The sequence below is a fragment of the Tenrec ecaudatus genome, chromosome 4 (genome assembly GCF_050624435.1).
Source record: "Tenrec ecaudatus isolate mTenEca1 chromosome 4, mTenEca1.hap1, whole genome shotgun sequence".
NCBI lineage: Eukaryota > Metazoa > Chordata > Mammalia > Afrosoricida > Tenrecidae > Tenrec > Tenrec ecaudatus.
The window spans coordinates 19,027,825-19,044,015 of record NC_134533.1 but is presented as its reverse complement, the minus strand read 5'-3'; the positions used below and the strand labels follow the sequence as shown (position 1 = coordinate 19,044,015).

The 16,191-nt window shown below is 36.7% G+C and overlaps 1 protein-coding gene across 1 annotated transcript; it reads left to right on the top strand.

The window, feature by feature from the left end:
- Positions 1–3,536: 3,536 nt before the first annotated feature.
- Positions 3,537–10,451, top strand: LOC142446413 (olfactory receptor 8K3-like). Its single transcript, XM_075548164.1, has 2 exons — positions 3,537–4,436; positions 10,407–10,451. The coding sequence occupies exons 1-2, from the start codon at positions 3,537–3,539 to the stop codon at positions 10,449–10,451; spliced, it is 945 nt and encodes a 314-aa protein (XP_075404279.1).
- The last annotated feature ends 5,740 nt before the right edge of the window (positions 10,452–16,191 follow it).

Sequence of the window (16,191 nt, the reverse complement as noted above, 5' to 3'; positions counted from 1 at the left end):
ATGACAAAATACCTTGCCGGGTTTCATTCTGTGGTGCCTGAGGTAGCTATGGGCCGGAACCAAGCACTCACAGCAGGAGAGACCACAGCCCAGCCCTACACCATCCTCACAATGATTACTTGTTTTGAGCCCGTTGCTGTAGCCAATGTGTCAACCAACCTTGTCAAGAGTCCTCCTCTTTTTCTGCTGCCCCTCGTCTACCAAGCATGACCTCTCTCTCCAGGGACTGGTCTGTCCTGATAACATGCCCAAAATACCTGGCATAAAGTCTTGCCATACTTGTTCCTTAAGAGCATTCTAGGTGTATTTCTTCCAAGTCATACATGGTGGTTGTTCTTTCGGCAATCCATGGTGCCTTCAATATTCTCCACGGCACCATAATTCAAATGAATCGATTCTTCTTCGGTCTTTCTTGTTCAATGTCCAACTTGCCCATGCATTTGAGACCAATGAAAATACTATGTCTTGGGTCAAGTACACTTTGATTCTCAAAGTTGCAACCTTGATTTTCAATACTCAAAAGACATCTTGTGCAACAGATTTACCTAGTGTAACTCATCTTGGTTCTCCTGACAAATTCAGCCATTCTTTTCAGCCCATTGAAGAAGTGTTGTGCAGCCAGTTTACCCAAAGTAATGCATCCTTTGCTTTCTTGACTGCTGTTCCCATGAGAAGTGACTGTGGATCTGAGCAAGATGAAGTCCTTGACAACTTGAATCATTTCTCCATTTATCATCATGTCACCTGTTGCTGCAGTTGTAAGGAGTTAGGTTTTCTTGACCTTCGGTTGTAATCCACATTGAGAGCTGCCAGCCAACCTTCATCTTCATCAGTGAATGCTTCAAGTATTCTTCACACCAAGCAAGGTTGTGTCACAAGTTGTTTGTAAGTTTCCCTCCAATTCTGATGCCACATTCTTCTTTCTATAGAGGAGCTTCTCTGATTAATTGTTCCACATATAGATTGAATACGTATGTGAGACTGAGATGATGCAACTCTAAGACACACATTTTGTGATTTTACTGACAAGCATACATAGTACATAAAGAAAACTATGTTCACTAGTGGATACAAAATGTCCTGGGCAATTAACACAACCTCTAGGTATTTTACTAAATGCTCCAGTATTTAGGGATAATTTGTGAATTTGTTTGTCATCTCCTTGGGGAGAAACTCCAAGAGTATAAAAAAATCAAAACATAATTGTTCTGCACATCCCATGTTAATAAGCTCACAGGGGTGGCAAGACCAAGGCTTCATTTCAGGTAAAAAGTTAGATTATTGTCATAATTTTCCAGCATTGAAAATATGTCAGTATTGTTTGCAAGTTCTCACCAATGAAAATGTAACTGCAAAATATTAGGATTTTGAATTAGTTCAGAGTGCATCCTAGTATTCAATATTGCCTGTAAATAGGATTTCTCTACTGATTGTCTTCATTTCTTTTACAAAAAATATAGTTTTATAAAACAAAAATTAGTCTACTGGTATGCAATGCAGAATTTCTGACATAAGCAATGTAAATACATAGGAAATAAATAAGATATCAAAGATTACAAAATTATGAACATTGATTAATATGAGACAGTGCATTTCCCTGTTACTTTATAATTTAATAAGATAATATTTACTTTTCTATTTTTTTCTTTATTCCTAACTGAGAGGTTCTGTTGTTGTTATTGTTGGGTACCATCAAGTAGGTTCTGAGCCATAGAGACCCTGTGCACAACAGAACAAAGCCCTGCATGGATCTGTGCCCTCTTCAAAATGGTTCCCATGCCTGACCCCATTGATGCAGCCACTGTGTCAATCCATCAGGCTCCTGGAACTGCTATTTTCATTGTAAATAAGGTTGCTTCAAATGAGTAAGTACTATACCTTAACCTGCCATCCTCATACTTCTCTGCCATTTTATTTTAAATGTATGGTTATAGTTCATTATATATATATATATATATATATATATATATATATATATATATATATATATATATATATATATATATATATATATATATATATATAATGAACTATACAGTGGCACATAGATGCACCTTGGGTCCTCAATGCAGAGAATTATTTTAAACAAAATCTAGCAATCCACGTATCATTAATGTATTTTTGTCTCTATTTTCCTGAGTAATGAAGTGATTTTAATCTATTTTTTATACTGGAAGAACTCTTTGTCTCAATGGAATTTTAAAAATTAAACATCATTAGATACAGTCAACGACAGTGATCTTACTTTGCTTAAATTTCCTCTCACTAACATAGATTCTTCACGCCAGTCTGATTTTTATAAACCTTTTAGTACATGTGTGTGAATTAGAATGAGAACACCCTTAGAGGAGGACATATTTTAAGTAAATTTACATTGAAGTCAGTTTACATTAAAATGTTTTCATCAGATGACACAGAATCCAAAAACCTGACCAATTTTAGTTGAGAATGGGATAGGAAATGGTTCAGGTCAGTTACATAGGAAACTCAATACTCAATGTAGTCATTAGCGTAGCACTGACTTTGAAATTAATTCCCACTAGAATTATTTGTTTATTCATACATATTGGAAATTCCTTTCATGTAATTTACTATTATTACTTTAAAAACAACAAAAATACTGTATTCTTGATATTGGAGAACTATTTACGAAACTCATAAATTCACTGAAATATTTAATCTCCATTTATTTTTCCAACGATGTTGGAAATAAGCTTTTGCTTTGCAGATGTAGATAAAAGATTAAGGTGTCTTATTTTTAACCCATAAGTGGAGGGCTACCAAAGATTGTATGTTCATAGATTTGCATCCTGGATACATTTTCTTTTTAATTACGAAAAATCACTACCACTGTCCAATAGAGTAAATTTGGAAATGCATATGTTCAGTATCTATCAACTATGATTTTCAGTATGTACCATCTAGGGAACAAAAGCTTTCAGAGACTATATTTTCAAGTAAGATACTTTAAATATTTCCACACATTTTAGAATGTTGTGCTCTGACATTTTAATAATGTAAGTGGTATATATTCTAATTTTGTGTCATGTAATTGACATGTTATAAAGAGAAGCAGAAAGTTTAATAACCATCCATAAAACTAACACCTAAAAATTTATATGAATATTCATATCAATATATACAGTGAGGGTTCTCTACTCTCCTCTTATTTTAATCTGGAAAATGTGTTATTGTGGAGAGTTGCCCTATATGTAATAGACATTTTTTTTTAATCCCAGCAGTTGTACGCTACTCTAGCTTCCCCAGATATTAACAAATGTTCTTGGAAGCAAATTTTCCTATGTTGATAACCAGTTAAATCTTTCTTTATCCCTTCTTCCACTGAAGTCTCACTTTATAACCTCAGGCTTTATTCATGGCAGGTGCATTCACTTCCTAATATCAATACTCAGAAGCGTGCATTTATTTTATTAAGTTAGTATTCTGGCCTTGTACAGTAAAGATCTATGACACTACAAGAAATCTATTGACTTTGTTAATTCCTCTCTCCAGCACAGGATTCCTGATAAATCTAAATGGACAAACACAATCTGACAATGGTGGATGAATTCATCCTGATGGGAATCACAGAGCGCCCTGAGCTGCAGGCTCCCTTGTTCGGGCTGTTCCTCATCATCTACATGATTTCAGCGGTGGGCAACTTGGGCATGATCATCCTCACCAAGATGGATTCCAAGCTACAAACACCCATGTATTTTTTTCTCAGACACTTGGCTATCACTGATCTTGGCTACTCAACAACCGTGGGACCCAAAATGTTAGCCAATTTTGTCATGGAAAAAAACACGATCTCTTTTTATTTTTGTGCTATCCAGCTAACTTGCTTCATTTTGTTCATAACTAGTGAGCTCTTCATACTGACAGCAATGTCTTATGACCGCTACGTGGCCATCTGTAACCCTCTGCTCTACATGGTAATCGTGTCAGATAGGCTATGTTATGTGCTGGTGGCAATTACCTATCTCTACAGCACATGTGTTTCTCTTCTTGTCTCCACAAACATTTTCAACTCACCTTTCTGTGGCTACAATGTCATCAGTCATTTCTACTGTGATGGTTTACCCTTGTTATCTTTGCTCTGCTCAAATACACATGAAATTGAGGTGATCATTCTCCTCTTAGCAGCTTTTGATTTTATTTCATCCCTTCTAATAATTCTTATTTCTTACCTGCTCATTGTTAGAACCGTTCTCAGGATGAACTCAGCAGACGGCAGGCACAAGGCCTTCTCCACCTGCGGATCCCACCTGACAGTGGTGGTAGTGTTCTATGGGACCTTAATCTTTATGTATATGCAACCCAAGTCCAGTCATTCCTCTGGTACTGATAAAGTGGCTTCCCTATTTTACACCCTGGTCATCCCCATGTTGAATCCTTTGATCTATAGTTTGAGGAACAAAGATGTAAAATATGCCGTACATAGAACTTTGGGACAATTACACAGTAAGTGTTCTTATAATTCACTAATGCATGTAATCCATATAAATTACATTATGGACCTTAAATTCTTTTCTGTCTGCTTCCAAAGGGGCAAACATGCATAAAAGCACCAATTATTTCAATATGTATATAAATGGTATAAATAAATTAATAAATAAAACGGTAAAACATGTTATTTTCCTTTAGCTAGAAAGGTGCTGTAAGGAATGACAAAACCCCACGTTTACTGCTGAGCATTTAGTTTATGACTCATAATGACCTTTTAAGACAGAGCAGAATTTTTCCGTAGGGTTTTTAAGATCTGTTTTATATTCTTCCCACAGAAAAACTGTTGGATAGTAACCCCTGACCTATTAGTTAGCAACCCAAACTTCGTTACCCTGTGCTTCCTTAAAGAGAAATAATTAAGAAATTTTGCAGCATATTAGATTGTGTATGAGAGTTTAGAATAAAATAAATACCAGCTCAATCCAGCCCCTGCAACACGGGGATAAGAGGTTCATTCTGGGTGTCAACATCCCCACCCTTAGCCAGTCCTGAGGTTTGGGGGCTTGGTTCAAGGGAGTCCCTATGGAACATGGGGGGTACAGTGAATGGTATGTCTCTTTGCTGGGCATGCCTACACAGTAGGGTATGCTGGTTCCCCCTAGGGTTTCCCGTATGGGCTCCAATAAATTTCTTCCCTTTTGCTTAAAAAAAAAATAGAATGAAAGAGTGAAGGTTTTTTTTTTTTTTTTTAAACTGGAATAGGGAATCAGACTAACTTCAGCAGGACTTCTAAATATCTGGTGTTTTCCCTATCTATTTGGAAAAATAGCCAAAATTGTGGGTGTACATATACACAGGAATGTATATTTTTTCTGTTTCTGTTCTCATACTTACATAGGGTTAGTTAGCCTGAATGGCAAGAAGGTGCAGAGTAGTGATGCGATTTCAAAGTACTCGTCCTTGAGGTTTTTCCAATGATTCCTGAAATAATTCTCTTTCATAATCAGTGACTCTATTTTCATATATGGACTCTAGTCTGTTTCATTAAGAGTTCACTATTATTATATTGTAAAGGTAATATAAACAGTGATAAAATAAAATGATTAGCTGAACAGGATCAACTCAACCACTGGTTTGATTCTAAATCATTCCATTTTGTATATATAAGTGTATGTAAAATAAATTGCTGGAGTCAATCAGAGAGATTTTGTGCTTTTTTTCCTTATTGGATTTATTCTGGTTCCTATTTGCTTGCTTTTGTCTAGCAAAATGTCATCCTTATCTTCCTGAAAAATAATAATTGCTCTTATGCAAAATCTGCTTGCTATATGCGCTTGAATCGTTTTATAAGAAGACTGTGGTATGATGAATGAGGATTGTTGTCTTATTTGGTTACATATTTTCAAATTTGATTAATGTATGTACTATATTTTTATCAGAATTTTTTGTTCCAATTTATCCTTTTGGTTACCAACTGAAAAGAAAGAAAAGCTTACTTTTAATCACACTATATTTCTAGTGATATATTTGCTGTGATCAATTTCTGAACATAGTTGTTCCACATTCCCTAAAATTTCTCCATGCAATTTCGTTTTTAAAACATTTTAAAAATCATAATGAAATGTAGACTTTGTTCACTATGGCTGTGTATTTAGAATACAGCTCCATCTGGCATTCGGGTTAGAGCCACACAAAGAGGCCTATGAGTATATTTCCAGAAATGTGAAATCTAGAAACCACATAAAAATATTAATGAAGAAGATGTCAGTATGTGAATTTATATTTAAAATATTCCATACTTCCAAGCAGGTTCAAATGGCTGGATTTGGAAGTTTGGTTAAATGTTTATTTGAAAGAATTAACCAATTCTACACATATTCTTGCACAAAACTGAAATTGTTGTACAGTGCCATCAAGTTGGTTCTAGCTCAAGGTGACCCTCTGTACACACAAAAACACAAATATTATGGTTAAACTTATTTTTTGGAGTCTGTGTCAGTCATCTCAGTGAGGGTCCTCTTCTTTTTCTTTGTCACTCTACTTCACCAAGCAGGATGTCTTTCTCTGGAACCTAATCAGCTGCCCAAAGTACATGCAGCAATGTCTTGCCATCCTCACCTCTGAGGAGCATTCTCGTGGTATTTCTTCTAAGAGAGACCTGTTTGTTCTTCTGGCTTTTGTTCTCCAGCAGCAGCATGATTCAAAAAATGAAGAGAAAGGTATATATCCCCTTTTCTATTCTAAGTATAGTCTTACTCTGATGTCAAACACAGACAAAGGCATTAAAAGAAAGCAGCAGAGCATACATGTGAAAAATCTAAACAATATGCAAGGAATTGAGCCTTAACGATTCAACTAGAATACTATGCCAAATTAAACATGCACCAGGAGTGCATGACTGGTCTGTCAACATTATTGTTATTATTATCAAAAGGCAAAGTGATCATGCTTACTGGTTAGTTAGAGACAGTAGACCCCTGATATTATGGTCCTTAGGCAGAGTTCAAGATAAAACTGAACACATCTCAGCACAACTTTTAACCAAATGGTAGACAAATCCATATGGTGAACAATAATACAGGGCAGGAACCTTCTCCTATGGACACTTACCTATACAAGATCAAAAAAGCAGCATTTGCTCACTCAAGAAAGGAATAAGAAAGAAGCCACAATGGAAATAGAAACTACAGGGAGAAAATGCTATGAGTGTGGTTTCATTGTGAAGGTCACAGTACATGGCATGAAATACAATCAGTATGAAGTGTTGAACAGAACCTGATTTCCTCAATAACTTATCACCTAAATCATAAATTACACAATAATGGAAATCAACACACTAAAATATTGAAAACAATGCCATAAAAATAAATGTAGGATTACATCTTAAATGCCACATTATATTTATGATGGTACTTTGACCAAAATGGAATCAAAATGATTCTTCCTCAAACTGAGGATATTCATACACAGTTCACTGGTGCTATTATCGTAACAGTGACAGCTAAAATACATTCTTAGTAAGACCAGAAACAAAAAAGTAAATGTACTCTTATCAAAGCTATTGGACAAATTTGTGGATGTTCAAGCCAACACACTGGGCAATAATAATAGAACTTTTACAAAAAATCGTATCAAGTTTGAAAAGAAAGAAGGTGTGAGTTACATAATCTCTTGTCAGTTTGAGATTTAAGAATGAAGGGCTGGAGTTTAGCCTGTCAATCAGGTCGCAGCTTGATGACCTCATGTGGAAGTGCTAAAGAGATAAATAGCTCACTGGAGGTAGGACACAGACTCACTCTGTCTGAGACATTACTGAGGAGGAGCCTGATAGAAAGAACAACACTGTTGCAGCCAGAGCCCTGGGCTGGAGGAACCATGTGGAGACCCCTACCAGCACTAAGATGCTTCTACTGCCACTGGATCCACAAGACTTTCCATCCATTGGCTTGTAATCTTTCTGCATTCGGCATCATTGCATGTATTTCATTAGTCTGAAGAGAAATTTATAGATTAGTATCAGATATATGGACTAATATCAGACTTATGGACTGGATCTGGACTGGGAGGGGATGTTTTCTCAATATTCAATTGCTCTTGTATAGAAATCCCTTTCTTACACACATATGAATGTCTGAATTTGTTTCTTTATTCTACCCAGACTAACACAGAAGTAAAACATTTTTTATAGAGAGCATGATTTATAATGTAAAAAATATACTAAGATCTGGAATAGAGTTCTAGAATTTAAAAGATAAATAAGCATTCCTTTTAAATAAATTGGAATATATCAAATATTAAAATATTATTTATAAAAATAAATTTTATGGTCATAAATTATAATTTAGAGGTATTTTCAAATAAAGTATCTTAAATTATTGCCATATACGATATATATAAGTCCATCTGCAAAAATAAAAGTGAACAATACCTATGCAAAGAACACAAAACTCACAAACAAGCAGGTAAAAATGTGCAGCATTATTATTTATTATTGAAAGTTCAAGTTAAATATTAATGACATAACATTATATACCTATCAATATATCAAGTGATTAGTTAATATGTAAAAGAAATAAACATTTAAACTGATAGTAAGAAATAAAAATGGTGTAAATACTTTTAAAGATAATTTTTGAGCATTGTTGTCTTAAAAATATTGATATATTTACAATGTACCATAAAATTTAGTCATTTTCTGATAAGTAAATTATTCAAAATATATAATAGTATTGTTTTAAAGGCTTCTGCACAAATGTTCATAGTACCTTTATTTTTAAGTCAAAAACAAGAAACAACCCAAATATTCCATTAATTGAGAATAAATAAATACATTGCTGTATGTGCAACTTAGTTAATACCATTCAATAAAATAATAAATTATTGCTACATGGAAATAAATAAACAAAAATTTAATCGATAAGCTGCAGTTTGTCAATATTACAACTAACAAAACAAACCTAGAAACTTATCCCAGAAGACTAAAAAAATTATATTTATACAATAAACTACAAAAAATTCACACAATTTATAATAATAACTAAAAACTGGTAACAACTTCAAATATCCTTCTGTTGGTTAATGGCTAAATAAGCTGACGTATATTCATAACATAAAATTATACTCAGTAACAAATTGGAAGAAGCTATTGATACACATTAGCAGTGTTGTAGGTCCTCAATAGCGTCATGTGAAGTTAAAAACTGTCGATCTCTAAAAGCTATTGTGTCTTTAAAATTCATGTCACCAGGGGTGGCCTCACTGTAGATGGGGTCAGATTCCTGTATTGTGGGAAAACCGAGAGGATCAAATAATTCCTGCCATAGAACCGTATTCTACGGTCATCCCAAATTAATAGGCAACCCTACACGAATAATTAAGGAGCTTTACTGGGAAATCAGATCAAGAGGAAGCAGAGGATGCCTGCATTGGAGAAGAAGAAAACGGTTACAATACCTAAAGCGAGTTAACTGGGCGTCGTACCTCACCATTAAAGAAAACACTTAGCATCACCTATGCAGACCCCACAAGGAATACGCTCAATATCACATTCCTAGCTGGTTACTTTTGGACTCGTTTCTAACCTGCCTCTGCTGACCCATGCATTCACTGTGCTACAGACAACAAGGACATTAAACGCTACCCTTTTGAAGTACACAACCCACTTCATGGACCACACCTGAGAAACCCAAATTGAAAACCCAACAAGGGTTTAAATTCACTTGTAGCAGAACTAGGGGACTGAAATACTCTCCCGAACTTTCAACTGAAATATCCGAGTGGGAGAAGAAGCAGAGGATCACTATTCTAAGGTTCGGGAATTAGGAGCTGCTGAATTTGGGGTGTGTTTGGACCTATGCTTTTGAGAGTGACCAACATGTGGAGATGTGGGACCAACATATATTTGTTGCTTTCACTCTCCCTCTGCCTTTTTGTTTCATATGCTAGTTAACCAGGAATGATTCTGTCTTTGTAAATAAGTGTTGCTGAAAGTTGGGTGTATATTTTGCTCTCACAGCTTGTCTAGCCACTTAAAATTTGAAACTGTTTTAGCAACTCATGTATTAGAGTATAATAAATTGTCTTACACATGCATAAACTCTTTTTCCCAACAGTGTTTTGCCATGGACTAAAATAGATAGGACAAGTGTGCCGCTGCTTTAGCTAGTTCTCTGCCTCAGCTTGTGAGCTACACTACCTGTGGGATCTTCTTTTGCTAGAGTTTGAGATTCCTTTGAGACCTGCTTTTCCACGCTGCTGGTGTATACATTGTTTGAGCTTGAGATTGTCTTTCATTGCTTGAGTTCAATATCTAATATCCCAAACAGACCTGCTTTGCTAAGCTCCTGAGCTGCTGACTGTTGGTGACCAGCCCTCCTGTTTGTAGCCTGTGCCTGCATCGATCTCAGGAAGACTCACCTGTCTGCTTCCTTTATCTTGGACCCAGCAGCCCTCATGAGTTGAAGGACTTCCTTTACAGTAACTGTTCCATAAAAGTGATTTGAACTGAGCCTTCTGTACTGCTATGTGGAATAATTAGCTGGTATATTCCTTTGTGCTGTATAAACTATCTTATCTATCATCTAGCTAATCATAAATGTTCTGGTGTTGTTTTGCTAGAGAACACTGCCTAACACAGGGATCTAGAGAAACAAGATTGGTTCTAGAGCAGTTCTAGAGAAGCAAAATCATGAAAATGGGCTTCTCAAATTGACTCTCCACCCTGATTCGGTTTAACAGCACTGATAATACTATCTCTAGTCCTAAAGGCACGGATAAGTCAGCCACTAGTATTAGAGTGGGAGGTGTTAATCTATGATCGGAAGTAGCAAAACTAATAACCATAGTATCACCACCAATAGATGAAGTGCTGATGAGGGGAGAGGCTCTGGATGCTGTGTGCTTGATATTTCCCAGCAGTTTTGTCAGGATCCAAAGTTTAGGGAAGCTGGTTGGCTGGTCTTCCTCACATGAGAAAATGTGATCAAGGAAAGGGATAATCTCGGGACCTCGGCCACACGTCTCAAGTGCCGAATAACAGACCTAAAGGCTTCTGCATGTGCTACAAAGGAGTCTTCTCTCCTCTAGGAATAGAGCCGACATGGCTGGAAACCAAATGCAGAGTCTCATCATCCGACAGCTGAATTACAGCATCAGTTGAATTACAGGTCTAAAACAGTGTCTGATATTAAAGTAAGGGCATTCATAGAAAAGAATTGGAATCCTGAAGCACAGGATGGAAACGTAAGGGCTGATGATCCAGAAGAGGAGGATATTGAGCCCCTAGAGTCGATTAAGCCACCCCAGTCAATAGGATCCACCCCTCCCATATGAGGGGTTCGATCCACTATCAGTAAACCAACTTTGAGCAGATTAACCAAACTGTTCAGGCTGAAATTACAGGTGGGGCTGCATCTGTACCATTGCTTTACAAGATATCGCTGAGAGCTCCCAAGAAACGCTCCCCCCCCCCACACACACGAACACGCATTATTCTCTCTAGATCTGTAACTAGAAATAAGTCTCAGAAAATTCCTAAAAGTGAGGTTATGGCAGATGATGACTCAGGAAAAAGTGTGCTATACTCATAAAGTTCTGCTCCAGTTTTCCAATATGTACAAGTAGATGCCTGGGGAATATCCCTGGGAATGGTTACTAAGGGTGTGGGATACAGGTGCAAGGAATGTAACATTCGACCAGTCTGAGTTTCTTGATATGGGGCCCCCAAGCCCAGATTCTTCTTTCAATGTCTCAGCAAGAGAGGGTAAGAAAGGATCTGGTTGCTTATTTGGTTGGTTCACTGAAGCATGGGCTGACAGATGGCCTAGATTAGACCATCTTGAGGTACCTGATTTACCATGGTACACTGTGCAAGAAGGCATGCAAAAGTTTAGGGAGATTGGTATGTTGGAACAGATCTATTAAAATAATCCAATAGACCCCAAAAAAGGAGTGCCCCAAGAACCTTTCACCACAACCATAAAGTGAAAGTTTGAGAAGTAGGCCTCTACCATTTCTTAATTGCTATTTTTAGTACATCAGGATTAACAGGATTAACAGTGGAACCTGCCATAAGTGAACTCTGACATTTGCCTACAATGGGGTTGATTGGTCCCGGTGGTGGTAGGGGGCAGGTGTCAGCACTGAATCCACAGAGACAAGATGGACGTAGTTTTCTCAATTGACAGAAAGTTTTCCATAATAATCAAAGAAACCAGTGTCTTGTGGATTTATGGCATTGATTACTTAGCCACAGTTGTCTCTAGGATTGAAATACAAGGGAAATTTTCTAAATATTTATGTGATCTATACAGACAAAAGAATGATAGATGAAGTGAACATCAGAATAGAGACAAGACCACTCAATGAATTCGCAGACCTGAGCCAGTTTACAGACCCACAACCCCTGGAAGGAGGGGAAGGCCAGGTCCCTTTGAAGAAGGACCCTGCTATATCACCGAAGCTTTATGCTGTTAGTCTTTCTTATAGCCTTCCCCAAAGGGACCTGCGGCCTTTCATAAGAGTGACTGTTTATCAGGGGAAAAGAAATAATCAAACTTTTTGGGAATTACTGGACCCTGGCTCTGAACTGACACTAATTCCAGGAGACCCAAAATGTTTTGAAGGCCCACCAGTCAGAGTGGGGGCATGAGGAGATCAAGTTATCAATGGAGTTTTAGCTCCGGTACACCTCACTGTGGGTCCAGTGGGCCTCCAAACCCATCCTATGCTTATTTCCCCAGTTCTAGAATGCATCGTTGGAATAGACATACTTAATAACTGGCAGAACTCCCATATTGGATCCCTAAAATGTGGAATAAGGGCTATCATGCTAAGAAAGGCCAAGTGGACACCATTAGAACTGCCATTGCCTAGGAAAATAGTAAACCAAAAGCAGTCCACATTCCTGGAGGGATTGCAGAGATCAGTGCCACCATCAAAGACTTGAAGCATGAAGGGGTAGTGAGTTCTACCACATCCCTGTTTAACTCACCTGTAAGGCCTGTGGAACAAAACCCAAAAAGAAACAGATGTCTCCTGAAGAATAACAGTGAATTATTATAACCTTAACCAGGTGGTGACTCCAATTGCTGTTGCTATTCCAGGTTTGATTTCATTGCTTGAACAAATGAATACTTCTCCGGTACTTGGTATGCAGATATTGATCTGGCCAATGCCTGCTTCTCAGTACCAGTCTCAAAGGTGTATCAGTAGCAGTTTGCCTTCAGCTGGCAGGGGCAACAGTATACATCCACCACTCTCCCTCAGGAGTACATCAACTCTTCTGCCTTGTGCCATAATTTAGTTCTCAGGAATCTTGATCACCTGTCTCTTGCTCAAAATGTCACACTAGTCCATTATATTGATGGTATTATGCTGATTGGGCCCAGTAAGGAGGATGTATCAAAGGCTAGATTCATTGGTACAACATCTGCATGCAAGAGGTTGAGAAATCAACCAAATGAAGATTCAGGCACCCTCCACATCAATTAAATTTCTAGGTTCCAATGGTAGACATGTTGAAAAACTTCTTCCTAAAGTGAAGAATAAGCTATTGTCTTCCCCCTGACCTCTGTCCCCTGCCACACACACACACACACACACACACACACACACATAACCCTAAACAGAAGGCACACGCCTAGTGGGCTTCTTTGGTTTTGAGAAGCAACATATCCCTCACTTAGGTGTACTACTTCGACCTATTTATCAAGTGACATGAAAGGCCTCCAATATTGCGTGGGGCCCAGAATAAGAACAGGCTCTTCAACAGGTTCAGGCTGCTGTGCAAGCTGCTTTGCCAGTGGACCCATATGATCCAGCTGACCCAATGGAGCTATTAGTCATAACGATGCAGTATGGAGATTTTGACAGGCCCCCATTGGCGAATCACAGTATACACCATTGGAATTCTGGAGTAAGGTCCTGCCATCCCCTGTAGACAACTACTCTCCTTTAAAAAAAAACAGCTGTTGGTCTGTGACTGGGTCTTAGTGGAGACTGAACGCCTCACCATTGGCCACCAAGTCACCAGGAGGCCAGAGCTGCCCATCATGAACTGGGTATTGTTTAACCCACAGAGTCATAGAGTTTGTTAAAAGGAAAGGTTACATAAAGCAATTACAAATGAAGATAGAAGACAACAGCCTTCTTAATGTATTAAATCTAAATATACAAAAACAAATCTACAAATATGCATTCATATGCAGAAAACAACTGGACCAATAAGCAATATCGGTATTAATGGAGAAAAGATTGAAGTTACAAGGATTTCATCCTATTTGGATTCACAATCAATGCTCAAAGGAGCGACGATTTTAAATAAGAGAGATATCAATAGGGAAAAAAATTATGTATGATAACATTAACATCACAGTCAACAAGAAACCAGCAGATTATAACTCAATATGCACTGTTCATTAATTTCATGCCATATAAATATATGAAGCAATGCAATAAGAAGACATTTAAATGCTTCTTGTTTTTGTCATCCATTATTAAATGCTGAAGAAATTTGAAATATTTATAAACCCGATTTAGAAATGCAGTGTTTTAATACAGGTGTATTGTGATAAAAATGGAAAGTTAGCAAAGATTAAAACATAAGAATGTATGAAATAGATAAACTTGTATTTATGAAACGGATAAATCTGCATACATAATATATCAGTAGAATCTTTTTCACTCAGGAATACAAATTGTCCTGGTCAATTAACAGATCCCCCAGGGCTGTTTGCCAAGTTTTCAAATACGTCAGGGATGATTAACAAATTGTTTGTCATCTCCTCAAGGAGAACCTCCAAGGGTGAATAAAATCCATAAATCATTCTCCATAAGCCCTGGTAGTGAGCACATGGGGGACATAAGGCTTCATTAGAGGTGAGAAGACAGACTATTCCCAGATTTTTGCAGTATTCAGAATGTTTCTGTTCCATCTGAAAGACTCCGTCAATATTCTGTAGCAAAGTAATTGCAAAGTATTAGGGTTTTGAATCATTTTTGTGTGAAATCTAGTACTTTATATCACATGAGATCAAAGTATAGCTTTATAAAATAAAAGTTAAATAATCAGTAAAGTATGAAAAATAACTTTGTGCCTTCCAAAAACCTCCAGTGCTGATGAGAGAAATCTTTTCATCTTTTCTCACTTTTAAGAAAAATCAGTACTTTCCAGATTATTCCTTAAATATTATTCAGCCTTTTATCATTTACAACTAAGCAATATTTTTGCTGATTTTATTAGATTTATTTAAAATATGAAATTTACTAATCACAGTATCAACTAATACCCAATTCATTATTTCTGACACAAGCAATAAATGTGCACTAGGACAAGTTAGAGATCAGAAACTCATGACCTTACATAAAACAAATAAATAAATAGATAGATAGATAAAGCAAACTGTCAGTGACTCAATTTTGACTTATAGTCTGACACATTGGGACAGAATAGAACTGCCACCTCTGGGTTTTCCAGATGGTGTATATTTATGGTGGAGCTGGACTCATCTTTCTTCTATAGAGTGGATGGTGGGTGTGAACTGCTGACTTTGGGGCTAGCAGCCCAACCCGTAAGTCACTATGCCACCAAGGCTGAAGTAATATATAAATGGGACAATTAATTTCCCCTCTAATATTTGTATAATTTAATAATATAATCATTTATTTTTCTGTTTATTTCATAATTTCTTATTAAGAAACTATTGGGACAGCATTGTAAGTGGCTTCATTTCAGACTATTAATGACATTACCTTAATCTACCATACTTCTATCTTCTCTGGTATTTTAGTTTGAATTTTGTAGTTTATTAATTATATGCATATACTAATTGTTAATTAAATGTATATTTTTATTTTTCTTCATTAGTACTATGCATATGTCACATAAGAGAGAATTAGCATGGCTTCTTAATGTATTAAAGGATTTAATATAAATCTAGAAATCTACACATGTTTATCTCATCCATGTATTTTGTCCCTATGGTCTTAAGTGATTTAGTTAAACGTTTTCTTTAAACTAAAGGAATCCTTTATCCAAATGGAATTTTTCTTTAGTAGAATTTCACTCTGTGCAAACAATGATTGTGCCTCATTCATCTTAAATTGATGAATTTTTTTCTCACCATCATAGATTCTTCCATGATAAAATAAGTAATTTGTTACAAAATATTAGCAAGCATATGTTAACTAATGGAGGTCTGGTGGTACAGTGGTTTTGCATTGGGCTGTGATCCTTAAGGTCAG